At 38.3% G+C, this 16,733-nt stretch overlaps 1 protein-coding gene across 1 annotated transcript; it reads right to left on the minus strand.

Moving 5' to 3' along the window:
* Positions 1 to 1,490: 1,490 nt before the first annotated feature.
* Positions 1,491 to 13,913, minus strand: LOC106165410 (contactin-associated protein like 5-1-like). The gene is made up of 15 exons (XM_087007738.1): positions 13,609 to 13,913; positions 11,555 to 11,848; positions 10,840 to 10,968; positions 10,225 to 10,392; positions 9,713 to 9,903; positions 7,714 to 7,815; positions 7,265 to 7,403; positions 6,517 to 6,774; positions 5,875 to 6,062; positions 4,975 to 5,143; positions 4,215 to 4,292; positions 3,527 to 3,694; positions 2,889 to 3,104; positions 2,063 to 2,293; positions 1,491 to 1,835 (listed from the first exon to the last, which is right to left on the minus strand). The coding sequence occupies exons 1-15, from the start codon at positions 13,856 to 13,858 to the stop codon at positions 1,678 to 1,680; spliced, it is 2,739 nt and encodes a 912-aa protein (XP_086863864.1). The 5' UTR covers positions 13,859 to 13,913; the 3' UTR covers positions 1,491 to 1,677.
* Positions 13,914 to 16,733: the final 2,820 nt, after the last annotated feature.

Genomic DNA, 16,733 nt, shown 5'->3' on the forward strand with positions numbered 1-16,733 from the left:
TTTTTACTGGTAAGTTCAGTTTAATCAAATAACAGGCATAGTGTTATTTCAATGAAAAAAAAAAAAACACTTGCAACTGAAGACTGGAGATTAATGTCCTTGAATATGCCTCATTCGTAAGCAGGCATGTGTTTTTAATCACCTTTCCGAGCACTTGACCGGCATACTGCATTACGATCTAGGTATTGAATTACTTGTAGGAGCAATGATTGCGCCGACAGTACTAGAAGCACAGCTAACACAATCTCAGTCTCTCCACCTATGATTTACATAAGTGAGAAGTAGTCCACTTGACCTACTAGCCTTTTCCGTGCTGAATTTGGCAGACGTTTGAAAGTAGTGAGACAGGCAGAACCTTAGCTAAGGAGACCTTAGAAGATAGCTAAAAAGTAAGCATATGGTATTTATGTTATTGTTTAAAAGTAATGTTATTCACACTAAATGACTACATTATAAGTGTATGGTTATAGAGAGTGTACTGTATTTGCTACTAGTAAGTGTTTGGTTTCAGAATAGTGTTACAATAGTGTTAGCAATATCATATGTAAGGGAAAGGGAAACGTGGCTTAGTGGCCATTCAGAATGAGAAGAACAGAGTGCTAAAACTGCTAAATCCTGTAATGGTCTCTCCACCTCTCACACGCCTCCCCACGCGTCGTCCCTCGAGCGACGGTCAAAATGAGACGAGATTTAAATACTGTGCCACAAGCTGTCAAATTTATGAAATGACATATTTGTAGCTTTAATTAATTTTGTTCTTGAGGAATTGACTGCCTTTTTTAAAATGAAAAGTGTTTGGAAACTGTATAATAACATGTAAATTTGGTTTGATTAGATTGTTTTATGAGATGTTTATTATTTATTTATTACTGTTATTTGTTCTCCTTTTACAGTAGTTTCACGGTTGTTTGTTGATTCAAGAAAGAATAAGAATAAGAATACAGTACAACGCGTCATTGCTCCCTCTAGTTACCTGTCTGTGTACATTATGTGAGCATTGATATTTACACAGAGCACAATTACAGTAGGACTTGTTTTTGTACTTATTTTCATATGAATTGGACAAATTCAGTAAGTTCCTACAGTGGCCAAACCAAATTTGTGAAGTCAGAATGTCGGTATTAGATTATCGTGATACAACTGTCAGTTAAGAGCTTAAAGGGTACACTCAATAAAAATATAAGTGATTCTGATAAATGTATTACTATGTACAAAGGATATAAAAGCCTTGCCGATTGTGAGTCATTACGTAGAAATATATTGTCAACCTGCCCCACACTCATAGTGATAGTGCATAATTAGAATATTTTACATTAAATTGCACATTTTACCTCTACTGTACCGTATTATTTGTATATTTTCCTCTCTGTAATTAATTTTTTTGTACATAAACACCTCTACCCTCTATCATATACATTTGCATAACGTTAGAAAAATGCATATACCATAGCCGAGTATATTTATATGTCGTGTAAACAGTGGTCTTCCATCCGTTCCCGTAAACATGCCTGGACTAGCACTGTGTTCGTATTCCCAATAATTTATAATAGTTTAAATTTATGTTGTCATTACGTCCCAATATCAATTAAATTGTGATAACTAGACAAAGCCGGATGGATACACAATATTCAAAGACAAAGAAGGAAGCAAGCATCTGGTGAACTGCCCATCTGGGCCTTATCCCAGGCAAACCAGAGGTCCTATAGTGTGAAAGCCTTGTTCCTGTCCTTCACCGGCGTCCCCAAACTTTACCATAGACACTGGCAGATAATCCGATTGAGTGATGTAACCTTCGTCTGTTCGCCAAACGAAGTCATTTGAGTCGCAGTTGCAATCTACAATTTAATATATGAACAGTAGATGTGTAATTACAATTCAGTGATAACAAAACGTTTTTTTAAATGTTCCAAATGTTTCGCATTATTTATTTCTTCATTTCATCTATAAAATGATATAAAATAACGAACTCGAAGATTACTGAAATGTGCACATAAATTACAGGCCAGTTCCTTATTTACGAGGGGATGTTTTAATTTATAACCTTGGTGCCATCAAAACTTACAATTGTTGGCGCTTGCACAGGATCCGTCTTTTGCGCATGCGCAATTGCCTGTGGTGCCAACTGGATCCCCGCCGGCCCAGAATGTTGACTGCTGTCCGTGCCGATCGTACCAGGCGGCAAATATAGCACCGGCATGATTTTGTAAACTTGAGCCGTAGCATTCATATTTGATGTATTGGGTACAGTTGAAGCCGACGATATCCACATAAGCTGCTATTTGATCTGTAGTTACTGAAACATGCATACAACGTACAACACTGCAGCATATAGATCTGAGCCCTGCGACTCGAAAGCATCGCGCATTGCGACCGCGCGCAAGCGTCTCGATTCCATAACTTGCCCATACTCGCCCCATATAATACATTGTAGCCTGTATTTGATATCGCTATTCGCAATACGCGATGCTTTCGAGGTACGGGGCTCAGGGCTCCGTAACTCGAAAGCATCGCGAATTGCGAATCACCTTTCATTTCGAGGCTATTATGGCCCTGTATGAGGCGAGTAAATCCCGAGTTATGGAATAGAGACGCAATGCGCGATGCTTTCGAGTTACGGAGCCCTGCACTTCAATGAGCGATAGATTCTGGTAATTGAATAACAGTTATGTTGTGGAGATACTGGTAGAGTTATACATACCTATCTATGATTATAATACTTTTTGCATGTGTATATGTTTATATTTTAATAGAGCAGATCGGTAATACTTGGTTTAAACAGACAAAGACATGGTTTTTCATGTCATAAACGCAACTACTAGTAAGTTCAACTCGGGGGGAAATTGCTGCTTTTTGAAATATCAATTCATTAATTCCAAAGCAACACTTACAGTTATACGACAAATCTACCGAATAAGACAAAGCCGCGTCATAGCCCATCACGTGCGTTCTGTCTTCATTATCATGGTGAAAGGTCACAGTGGGTGGTATAGTTGACATGTCACAATACACCTCGAAAGCGGCTACACCTCCACCGCCATCTGGGTCAACCCAATAGAGGCCGCTAGTGCCGTTAAACCTTTTCCATTCCGTGCAAGAGGGCAAAGCTAATGAAACATAACAGGAATATTCCATATATCAGTATTCCAAACCAAGTATAAATTTGTGTTGGGATATTATTTTTATAATATTACAATGAAAATATTGGTTTCGTAATAAAGACCGTCTGAATGACCTAAAATCATGATCAATTTTTTCATACCTTCACCAGATGATCCCACAAAACGGTTTTAATTGCCACTGTTTTCAATAGTGACCATTACCTAACAAGCACACATAAACCCACTTCAACTTAGAAAAAGATAAAGAATTATAGATTGAATTGTCACATGAATAATACAAATTTAACCATGCAATATGGGGTGTCTTTCTTTTAAATGGCAAGAAATACGACGAATAAGATCAGTGAATTACGTAATGACAGACAATGAGAGAAAATGTTATAATGAAAAAATAAATGCAATCTCACCAGGTTGACATTCCAATGGCCCAATGGTATAATAGCCATATTCACCGGCGTGTCCCGTGTCACCGTTGTAGAAAGCTTCAATTGGGAGCAAGGACTTGTCTGTGAAATATCCCTCATCTTCTCTTAACACATAGTCGTTCTTGTTGCAGTTGCAGTCACTTCTGCCGTCTGAATTAGATCAGTGACTGTGTTAAATTCTCAGTTTACTTTCGATCGTTGTGTTAACTGGACAGAGTTTTGGGAAATGCAATTTTAACCGACCTCAAAAAGTTTGAACGATCGACGGATGCAATAAATGGAAATAATAAAATACAAAGTAAAAAAAAAAAAAAAAAAAAAAAAAAAAAAAACTTTAGAGGGACACTCTGTAGTGATGGGCATTAGCACACTTGTACAGGCATTCCCAGATATTTTAATCCGCTAATTTATTCTTAAATCGCACGCTGGAAAAATGGGAAGGTCACTTGAAGTGTTGTATGACTGCCCAGCGTGATTCCAAGTATTTCATGTCCGAAGCAAAAAATTATACCGAGAAAGTGCTATTATTTTTTATTATGTTATATATTTATATTATGCGCACTAGAGATACATACATACATAGATACATGTACGTTATTCCAAACAAACCGGGCCCTTCAAACAAAACACGAAAAAATAACCGGGCAATTTATAACAAATTAGAACTTACCGACACAGTTTCCAGCAACTCCACAGGCACATAAATTGGCACTATTACCACCAGCCCAATACGGGATTTTTGTTCCACCTGAATGTACAAGCGATGTTTAAGACATACATTGTAACATGACTTTTAACGAAACAAAAGTGATTGTTTAAAATGGTCTCACTCGTGCACGCCGTTTTTTTATTTGTTTGTTTCTTTGTTTGTTTCAAGGTGAAGTTTGGCGTCACAATTTGAATAACATTACTATGGTTTCTAGAGATATAACAATGGTGATGAGGTTTCAAACTTAAGACTCCTCCAAATGAAACTATCGTCCTACGTAGATTGATCCAACCCCGCAGGGGGTGTTGCTGAAAAAAAAGAGTCCCCATGGAGTTGGACGACAGCTTCATTGGGAATGAGACCTTTGTGTAATGCACCTGTGGGAATTTAAAGTTGCGTGGCTGTTTATTCTGTCTATGTGGATGCTAAAATCGTAGGGGGGGGGGGAGTCGTAGGACCCCAAAGGATGTTGGCACAATTGCCTATAAAGTCCCATAGGACAACGCCCTACATAAAAATCCTATAGGAAGTTCGATAGAATTTTTTCAGTGTTGCATAGAATCTGTACGAGTTCCGTTAGGAAAATTGAACAACGGACGCAGACGCATTTATAAAAAAGTGATACACGTTTTAATTGCTTTGGCGACCGTTGAGCGTCTTGACTACATTAGGACGCCATCCATTGTAAAGGAACCTTAAGGATATTGAACTAAGACATTACCTCTGTCAGTAACGTAGTTGCAACTTCCAAGACCCGTTGCACCACTGCACCTCCACTTGGCATACTGGGAGCACGTGGCAATGGTGTCCACGAAAGGCGTCACCTGGGTAGAAATATCTATACCTAAGTAGTTCATAGTCTGGCTCCAACTCCCACAGGTCTCATGGCCCTAGAATAAGGGACACGGTACCTTAAAAAAGTACATTGCAACGCATATGGATGAAAACACTATAATGTTGATAATTACAAATATACATGGTAGCTCACAGATTCCTTGATACTATAATTACATTTTACCTTACTGTGCCTGTGATAATGATTACAAATATACCTTACCGAGTCTGTAATAATAATATCGTTGTGGTGTTTTTCACATACAAACTCAAGAGTAAATATTGCTATTGCTCCTCACCAGTACCGCCGGAATTTTCCACTTTGAATTAATTTATCATATTAGCATTTGATATTTGCTTATTAGATAACCTCTTAGAGTATTGTTTTCAATTTAAAATCTGAAATATTTTTAATTACATCATACTCGTATCCAATACTCAGTTTGAATGCGAACCTGTAATACACGTGGCAGAAACAAATCAAATAAAACTTTGTGACTTTGACATTTTCCTTACACGAAATGGAAAATAATTTGTATACTTTTGGACTAAGAAGAAAATTAAGCTTGCACTCAATCACCTGCTATGCTTTTACTTTTTAAATTCTACTTGACTTATCACTTGCAGTTTGTGGTGGCTTAAGACATTTTAATGTTAAAACATGGCAACAATAATTATAAATATACTTTATTGAGTGCTGATGTATTATAATAATAACAATAGTCTGCAATAATAATTAAAATTATAACTTACCAGGTCTGTAATAATAATTACAATTAAACCTTACCAATATCTGACTAGACTCTTGCATATTTTTAGTGTGATGAATTATTGTCTTCCCAGGTGGCGTGGTAGTCATATCGCACTCTACCAAGAAAGGCCCGACGCCATAGTTGGCTCCGTCGGGGTCGATTTCAAAGTAACCGCTGTACCGAAATCCATGTTTGTAGTACTCGTAGCACGAACTCATAATGGCTGTAAAACCAAAGCAAAAAGCTCATGACGATATCTTGAAGGGTAGTACATATTTGTGTTGTTCAGTAATGCGAACTTCACACTCGCCATTTGTATGGCATGGCAGTAGGGGATTTAAAGGGGTGTCGGGGAGGGGGGGGTCTTCGATCTTTGAAAAATCACACCAATGGTACCCTCTTGAAATTAAAATTTTGAATACATGTAGCTAAATAATAGTTCTAAACAGTACCAAATGTTACCCTTCCCTTTTAAAATACCAATTTTTTTCTGGGCCCCCTCCAAATAATCCTGCATGTATAGAGTTTCTTGTGATCTTAAATAGTACGGTTTAAGTGTCTGACTGAGTGTTTGCTTGCAGGAACACGTGGTTTCGGTTTCCGCTACAGGACCAACAAACACTTTCGAATCAAAGAAATAGTGGACATTGACATGATATACATGTACATGTACTTACACACACATTTGTGAGTTATCCACAAATATTTTGGTTGCCCTCCGCAAGGATCACCAAATACTCCATTACTTGAAGGAACTGTACAGCTAGTACGCTGCTGACACAGGTCCTTTACGGCTTTAATAGTAGCTCTCTGATCTGCCCTGCAGTCAATGTTCTCCTTCCCAAAGAACGCATCCAGAATGTCTATCCAGGTCCCAGTAGGACAGGACAGAGAGACGGAGCTGCCCTCATTTATCTGGCTTGTATTGGTGTAACCTTGAAAAACCAAACAGTGATTTTAAAACTGATATGTGTATGCGTAGCTGTGGTGTCTTGATGCGAACCAGCATATTATTTTATATACACTCTTGGTCAGATGTTGTCCTGCCTTTTTTCCTATATGTGCTTTATCTACTAATTATAACATGAAATATGTTAACCTTTTGAAAAGTGTTCTTTCTTCCTTATACTGTACCAAGCGTAGCGTATAGAAAATGGAAAGCACTGGATTGTATACCGTTTATTCCGAAACATGCACCCCCTCAATTTGCTACTTTATTCACCCACTATTATTTTACAAAAGTAAAACCCATGAACACTGCCCTGTTGATAAAAAGAACTAGCGACATCCCTTATCACTGTGGACCAGCACCATACAGGTAACCCCAGTATACATACCACGATGAGCACGGCCACGGTCTGTACGCGGTGTTTTGCTTTTGATGTGTGCGCGTGTGTGTGCGCGCGTGTGTAGCTACAAATGTACCTGCGTCGTATCCGTAGACCTCAAATTTGCCACTGATATGGCCTCCCCAAGCCTGCACACTGAAGCGAACGTAGCGGCCGACCGCTGAGGGTTTCAGATAATTGCTACGAACTGTATTGCCCCAGTTCCCGTTGAATACCTGTAATATTCCATGTAATCACCCTTCATTAATCAGATAAACTACGTTACAAATTCATTTTGAAAACGGTGCTTAAGAATGTATTTACATGATTAGACTAGAACTGCATTTAGAAGACATTAGGAACCTCTGGCTGTTTCGTTTACATTTTAATAAAGTTTTCACATCTGTCTAGGGGAAATACCCGTATCTTTTGAAAATGTGACATTAAGGTATTTTGGTGAGATTACCCCCTCATGAGTTCTGTTCAGTCTAAATCTGCACCATATCTACATTGGATATAGCAGCGTGAACAACGTCTGGTAATTACCTTGCATGTCCCATTTGTCACAGAATAACATTCGAAACCGACCCCGTCCACGGAGATCTGCAACTGGTACTTGGTCACATACTGCGACCCACCGCCTCGAGCCTAAAATGAAATATTAAGAAAAGCATCGATGTTCAAGATCGAGACCAGTACCAAATTACCTCCAAAGTCATCTGTACCGCCCACTGCCGTTTTGCCGATTGTTTGTTATCTAATAATACTACTTATTGAGAATGGTCTTGTCGAGTTATGCCAGCCTTTTTGGAAAAGACGTCTTTTCATAATATCACCCTTATTAGACCATTACTACCTAATTTACAGCGAAAATTGGCAATCTTCACTTGAAACAATTGGAAGGCAAATCACGTGAGTGCAATAGAGATGAACTCTAGATCTTCTACTTGATCAATTAAGATTTCAGAGAGTGACATGAACAAATGTTAAAAAATCATCGACACTGACCTTTACAGAAAGCAAAAAATAAAGTGAAAATGAAATCATAAAATAAGAAAAGCATTAATAATACATCCATTGTACATGGGCTACTATACGTGGATAACTCATTATCAAAGCAAAGAGGTGAATCTCTATTCATCTCTGTGATCAAAGTGACAACAACGAATCAGTTAAACCCCGACAAATGGGTTCCCTGCTTGAGGAAGTCATCTGGGCTCCGTTTCTCGAAAGGTTTCTCGAAAGGTTCGCACGTGCAAGTGCGTCTCGATTCCATGGCCCCGTATCTCGAAATAGAATCGGTTATGGAATCGAGACACTAACGCTCGTGCGCAACATAGCGAGCCTTTCGAGATACGGAGCCCTGGGGCCAATTCCATAAAAGCATTCTAACTTAGCATGATACTAGGCCTTAGAATGATTCTAAATCCCTAGTTGTATACTTGTTAGCAATCAACTAATTTCTATTCCATAAAAGCAAACTAAGAATCATTCTTACTAGTTGCTTGCCAAGATTTGGCTAGAATGGTGTATTCATAGGAAAACCACAAAACCACAGGGTTAATTACGCCAAACAAAAGGCAGTGACAGTGAAAGTTGAGCTGATTGCAGGCTGAGGGAAGTACTGGTCAAGGCATTACCATGTATTCTATAAAAGCCCTATACAGAAAGGGGTCAAAATGGCAACTTCAGGGAAGAGACAACGAAAGCCCAATTATTCAACACAAGAAAATCTCTTTATAGCAGAATGCTATGAAGAATTTAAGAGCTTCTCCTGGCCATCGTGCCACAATATTTGTGAATTTCCCCTTGTGGTCACAGATAACTTGCACATTGATTGAATGATATCCTTTTCTGTTCACATATTCAGCTTCGTAACAGTCAGGGGTGTTAATCCAAATGTGAGTACCATCAACGCAACCTATCACACCTGGAAAGTGTATGTTTCTCATCCTATAGAACCCATCTTTGATGTTGGCCATATTTTGTGCATTTGGAAAATCCACATAATCCCCAATCCTTGATGCAAGAGCATTTGATACATGATGAATTGCACGCCAAGCGGTTTGCTGGGACACTTGCAAAGGGTCCCCAACAACATATTGGAATGTGCCTGTTGCATAGTATTGCAGGGCTATCATTACCTGCTGGCATGTTAATAAGGCATGATTTCTCCTGGTTGGATGAGTAATGTCATTTTTGACAATGTCAGTTATCAGCAAAATGCCTTCTCTGGAAAATCGCATTGCTCTGCGGAGTTCCACTATTTCTAAAATTCTCCTGGCCATCCTTACACCTCGGAGGTGTGGGTAGAAATGAATTAGAATGATACTAGTGATTTAGAAGAGACCCAGACCTACTCTAACTTTAGCATGAAACTTAGAACTATACTAGGCTTAGAATGGTTTTATGGAATAGAGTTAGTAGGTAACTAGAGGTAGAATGAAGTTTAGCAACCAACTAGGGCTTAGAATGGTTTTATGGAATTGGCCCCTGGTTTACAAAATGATCCACATACACCTGTGTGTAGGGTACCATAACATACCTGCGTGGCCACCCTGGTTATAATCATCTTCCTTTGCAGATCTATTTGGAACCATTCATTGACGACGTTGGTCGCCGCACACCAGGCACCGCTCTTTGACATGGAGCCCCCGAGAATGGAGCAACTTCCATGGTACGATGACGCCGAGAATGCCGAGTCCGGTAAAAATGAACTGTAAGGTCGCTCACGTCCTGTTGAAAACAGAATCCGTATCACACTGTTGTTGCACTATCGACGGAAATTGAACGTTCAAGACATGTACATAAATTGTGCTATTTCAGAATTGATTCATATGCACTTGTGTACCCGAGGAGAGTCGTGTTCGATTTTATAACTTAAACTGAGCATTTTAAGTGCCGGATGCTTTCAGAAATGATCAATACTAACTGTAATTGGGAAAGTCATCAGAAAAACGCGGAATTGAAGTCAAATCCGCAAATCTTTTTGGGATAAACAGATAATGTAAATCTTGTATTCAAATCGTATTGATGACTCATATTCAAATACCTTACCTTCGACCCAGGACGAGCAAACCAGTGGTCCCAGCGTCTCATGACCGAATTCAGTAGAGTCATCGATGTCAGCAATCCTGGTCTGCACAATAGGAAGAAACACCTTTTCCTGGATGTAGCCTGCGTCATATCTCCACACAGCATCATTCTTATCACAGATGCACTGTTCTGTAAAATGACATCATCGACGGAGGAAAATGAAATTACCTGCACAAACAGTTTGCAGAACGTATAATATGGATGATTTAATAAAATATCACCAATCTGTGAACATAGTAACTTGGACGGTCGAAAGGTTGGTTATGTTAAATCCGAATCCCTTCTTCGACATATACGATTGTGTCTACATGCGCAAATATGATCATATCTATAATGCACAAACGTTACAATATCTATGCCATTTATAATAGGATAATTAGCACACAGCATATCCCTATATATCCCGAGTCTTGCAAGTATTGTTTGAAAACAGGCTGTTTAAACCTGTTATTAATCTCTAGAAAACAGGAGCAGCAGGCAATTTGTCCCAACGACGTAACAGGTGCTATAACCCCAAAACACCACAGGTACACTCAATTATATTGGAAACATGTTTTACTTATTATCAGAACTTACTTGTGGCTGAAACACAAGCAGAGTATTTTCCACAAAGGCACGTTGCATTCGGTGAACCACCCGCGAAGTAATGTCCCCAGTAATTGTATTGGCCGTAACGGTCACTCTGGGACGTCTCCGTCCCCATGCCTGGAAAGATACATTGTACATACATATTTCTGTAAAGATACATTGTTCACATACATAATTCTGTAAAGATACATTTTATACATACGTATTACTGAAAAGATAAATTGTATACATACATGTTACTGTAACATTGTATACGTACACATTTCTGTAAAGATACATTGTGTACATACATAAAAATGTAAAGATACATTGTACATACAGATTATATTCCCATTTGGACTTTTGGTGGTTTTCTTTGTTCTTATAACTATTCAGTGTTTCCCAAGTCCATCTGTTTTCTACCCATCAAAGTGTACTATACAATATCGTTTTCTATAGTCACGTGTAATAATGGATGCTGACGGTCAAATTTTTATTGAAATAGTTGGAAGCCGGATTTATGTCTATCTCATTTTTTTCTGAACGGTATTGCAAATTTTGATCTTCTGTATCTTCTGACGAATTTTGGTAAAATGTTAAAATTACTAAAATGTTTACAGGGCATTATTTTTTTTCTAAAAAGATCTAACACGAATTATCTAGGCTCAATACTGGCACGCAGAAGCGACATGTCAGCGCCGTTCAGTAAATCAGGCTAACTTACTTCTCATTTTCCAACATTCTATCTTTCTGTACTGATGACAATGGTCAAGAGTATCCACCATGCCTGTTATCTGCTCTAGAGTACCAGGTGAGTAGGTCAGATTTCGGTAAAGGTACCCCGGATGATCTGGTCCAAGTTGACCACTTTGTCCCTCTATGTCATGGTGGACAATGGTCAGGGGAGGGTCAAAGGCCATGTTGCACTCCACTTCAAAAGGATCAAGTGGTCCCACACCGTCAAAATCAATAGCATATATACCACTTGGGTGTCCGTTGTTCTTTAGGGTATCGCAATCTTCAAATAAAAGCATATTTAAGTTCAGTACACCGGCGAAACCTTGCATGCAGGCATTAAGAAATATTACATCATGATAACTACCCCTACCTACACACATGAATAATGTCATTTGGTGCTGTCGCACTCTAGCGTGCACATGTAGCACTGCCGTATAAGGAAAATTTGCTCGCACGCAGACAAACGCAAATGGTAAGATAAGCTTAAGTCTTTACGTTTCTGGCGAGCATACGGCTGCTGGTGTACGTTCAAATTTGCAGAGGGGGATAAAATACGAGCACGTTTCTGCGTACACTAGCGTATGTATTAAACGTAACCAAAACGCTAGAGAAAGGCTAGGCACAACGAAAACACCAGATGGACGCTGACGTCACGGTACCAGTACAATATGTTGCCAATACGGTGATGGGTATATGTAACGTAAGAATAACGTTATATTATCGAATGTGTGACGCATTGAGCATATCTCTAACGATCTGGTCACGTATACCTGGTGTATATGTTAACTTGCGTATTTACAGGGTAAGCATAAGATGTACAGGTACGTATTAACGCATGATTAACGTAAAACGTATCATATGCGTTTTGTCCGCTAGTGTATGAATGCAGTGGTAGCTGTATGTGTAATGGCTAGGGTATGATCTTCATAACAACTGTTCCAGATAGATAGGACGGAGGTAGAGGTAGATGATACGCTCACAAACGAACGGTATACATACAGTATTCATAATCACACAAATGCTATACTAAGAAGTCCAAAAATCTTTTTTCTTCTTTGTGGGCATATGATCCTTATTGCTCACCTTGGGTGTTATATCGGATATGTTTTTAGTTTGCGAACGTGCGAAGATAAAAGATTGAGCATTTTTACCCTAGAAAGAAATGCTGATTTCGTATGCACATGTGCGTACTTTCAGGGAAATACATCGTTTAGATATAATTCCCTGGTACATGTACAATCGATTTCACGTACGCTTCTCATACATTCATCTAAACGCTAGATTGTACAAAAGCGTCTTAATAGGCGGAAATTAAGCAAAACACTACCCTCGGTATCCGCCCAGGAGATAGATTAAATGTGGGCAGGTGTGTAAATGTCAATATTGATAACCCCCAACAAACATCACATAAAAAGCAAATGCTTGTAGAATGCATTACAGCGCAAACCCAAACTTGCAAGTAATCTTGATAATGTGTGATTATTTTAAGTCGATCAATTAATCTTTGTTTATAAAACCCTTTCACTCAACAGTCGCCATTTTGAAACAATAAGTAATGCTGACATCCATTTATAGGAAAAACATTAATGGATGCCAATATTGTATCCATACATGTAGTGTGTAAAGAGGGTTCGATTGCCGCAGTGACCTAGGGTTGACTCTAAAACGGGACAGATTGTTTGTCTTGTCTTGATTTTAGTCAGGGCATTTATCAAAACAATATTTCGAGAGCGCATAGCTTTGCTAGAAAGCGCATATATTTGCTAGTGAAATTGAATGGAATGAAACGTGATTACACAAATTTGACATGAATAGAACAAAACAGAAAAACGTTCGAGTCTCAGCTTCTGAAATGAGCTGTCAAACATTCTAGACAAACAAAACGTTAGGCAGATTGCAACACAGAGAGACACACAAGGACAATTACATGTACCTCAATAAACTTTCAAAAGCAAAATAAGTTAGAATGTATTCCATTTCCAACAGATATTATGAATGGTAATCTTTCAACTGGAATAAACATGATGTAAGATGCATTACCTTTCTTTACCAAAGAGTACACAACTGATGCCTCGTTCACCCCATATGGTCGAACATTTGATGCTGTCAACCTTATTGTATAAAACACGTCATCAGAGAGGTTGTGGAGCTGAGACGTCACATTTGCGAGCTGTCCAGGATCAGGTGCCGTCAGCACAGTGACGTAAGCACTATCAGCTGAACCATAAGGTTTCACGTCAACCCTGAAGCTTTGTTCTATCCCGCCGTTAAAACCCGCTGTCCAGTTCATTTCCAAGGTATTGGGCTGGGTTGCTTGAACAGATAGTATTTCTGGCGGCTGCGGTGGCCCTGGAAGAACAATTTTTCTGACATTTAAACAGAATGAAAATGTTGAGCATGATTTTTGAACTGACATTGACCAAGGGAAGACACAGAAAACAAATGTATCGGGCTAGATTCATGTCGCCCACGAAAATAAACAAGAAAAACTTTAAAAGTAAATGTGAATCGCGTCCAACAAAAATGAGGTAAAAAGAAACCTTTATTATTATATAATGTTTTTCATTTTAATCCATACATTAAGCCCTGTCAGCAATATAATTCAATATCCTTTTTTTGCCTTTAGTTACTTCATAGTGGCCATAACGCGATAACACAGGGTGATACAGTTACCGATATTATACATATTATATATTTTATATGTATTTTAGCTAAATGAACCTTTAACTTATCTTATATCTGAAGAGTTTTACCATATGAATTTACCTAGACCAGGGTCCATATACTCCCAACCGTTGTCATCCACAGTCACAACGGCTCCAGCACCGTCGTATGTTGTCTTGTCATTTATTTCACAAGACCCACTCGACTCATGGTAGTTGACTGACATGCAGCTCGCCGGCCCAAGGTGAAGACACATCACAGTGCATTCAGACCTACGCCGTACGTTATGAGACGCGGGCCGTGGACCCCGAAATGTTCCATTTGTAAGTCTTGAGTTGATTTGGACTTTAAACTCGTTCAGTCGATACGACCCTTCGGTAATCGTAATGGTTCCAAGATACAGACTTGATAATAAGAAAAACAGCTGCAAATGGCATCCCATAGTCATCAGCGGTGGATGCTCAAAACTTTGTTTTTGTCTGTCTATTATCTTCAGCGTCAGGATTTTTTCCAAGACCGTTTCCCTGTGTGAAAGAGTTAAATAACTCTTTCTATACCGAAACAAATATAGAGAGAATAAATCTTTCCTGATGAAGGTGGCTATGATTCTTTGACCAAAGCAATGGGACCAATGCCGGCAATTTTGTGAAAAAGATCGATTTTCATCTATAGCAACTCTGTGTTGTGTCCATTTCAGATTAAACGGAGGCAAAAAAGATATTGACCTGTTACTGTTTACAGGGAAATTAAGCCGCATTTAACATTGGAAGCATTCCATGTGTGCCTGCTGTGCGTTTTCACACATTTGATACTTTATAGAAATGTAAGCTCTGATGGTATTGACGCATAATGCTCTCTCTTTTAAAATAAAACCAGTGTTTTATTATAACGGACTGAGTAGAAAGAAACAGAATTGAGAGCTTCCTGTGGCGCATAAAGTTTGGTCGTAATGGTAAATACACTTAAACTCTCATTCACGGCAAATGTATTTATTAACATAACTATAAACAGGAAACAAAATGTATTGGTAACAAAAATCAATCCAAAGAGCATCCTTTTGATATATACTTTACAAATCTTGCTCTGCAGTATTAAACTGGCAAAACTACGTCAAGCATAAAGCGTATTTACAGTATGTGTCAAGAAAATAGCGAGATTTCTTAAATGGTAAAAACAGTGTGACACTTTTACAATTTGATGTTTGAAAATTAAATCTGGGCATCAAATTGCCCTGTTGTCTTTTTAAACATTGCAAATATCAATTTATGAGCCAAACATCTGGTAGAAAAATGTAAAAAGGTCACTGAGCACAAATTAAAACAATGGCGGCTAACCCGTCTAAGATAAACAGGCATCTGCACGCTTTTGAAAATGTCTCACAAATTCACTCCTGTGCTTATTTTCTAGTGCTTCTTATATTTCCCATTCAGACCTTATAAAGACAATAAAACTCCTTCAATAAATGTTAAGCTGCGTAACTAATGTAGTAATTTTTTTTTGCATTATATTAGGTCACGTACATTACAAAATACCGTGCCATTTTTAGTGTTATGAAGTGAAACCGAGGCCATGTTTATTGTTTTGACGTTAAAATGTCAGCACGGCAGATGTTGGCATTAATGACTGGACAGTCACTTGGAAATATCACATTTAAAATGAAATTAAGAATCGAAATCAACTACAGGGGTAATCAATCAATGAATAGGTCAATGTTCTTCCCGAGGATACAGTATGTCATTTCCGAGGGGGAAATTGCATAAATATTTTCTTAAATCTAGTTCAATTTCCTTATGAACGCTTTCCTTATTGGACATGACAGAGTAAGTACATGTAAATATATACAGGTAGTTTCCGCAGTTAATCTATGATCACGGAAATAGTCGACCAGTAATTCAGTGGGATATTTTAATATTCAGAATGGTACAATGTACATGTTTACCCAACTCAAGTAAAACACCATATCATTTTTACACAATATTAGATAAAATAAAGGAGTCAGTTTTTTTACCATGACGATCATAATTCTGTCATTCTTTGCTAGTGGTTACAAAATGTTGAATTTGACCGAAAATTTCAAACTTTCTCTGGGAAGCTGTAATTTTGCGATGTGATAGCTACACCATCACAGTTTATCATTTCATAAAAAGGGAAACAGCAGCTGCCCTTTTTAGGGCACACAGGAGAGTTGAACAGCTATACCACCAAATCCAAGACGCGTTACCCTGGGCAATATATTTTGCACAAACTAATGAAAGTCTAATGGAATGTTTTCAGTTTTATTTTAAATCATAAGGGGGTGTTGTCTCAATGCTTCAAAACTGGGTTTGAAGAATTTAATCCACATTTCATAATTAATAAAAATGGTGAATATGGGGTTCACGGTTACGTTATTAACGCGGGTACAAAAACTTTTTATAATCATGTAAATAATAACAATATTTTTGCTATTATCCATACACACTTCAATCATGAGGGGCACACCACTTTCACATGCTTTTAAA

The sequence above is a fragment of the Lingula anatina genome, chromosome 3, assembly GCF_051362555.1.
Source record: "Lingula anatina isolate TDL-2025a chromosome 3, LinAna3.0, whole genome shotgun sequence".
NCBI classification, from domain to species: domain Eukaryota; kingdom Metazoa; phylum Brachiopoda; class Lingulata; order Lingulida; family Lingulidae; genus Lingula; species Lingula anatina.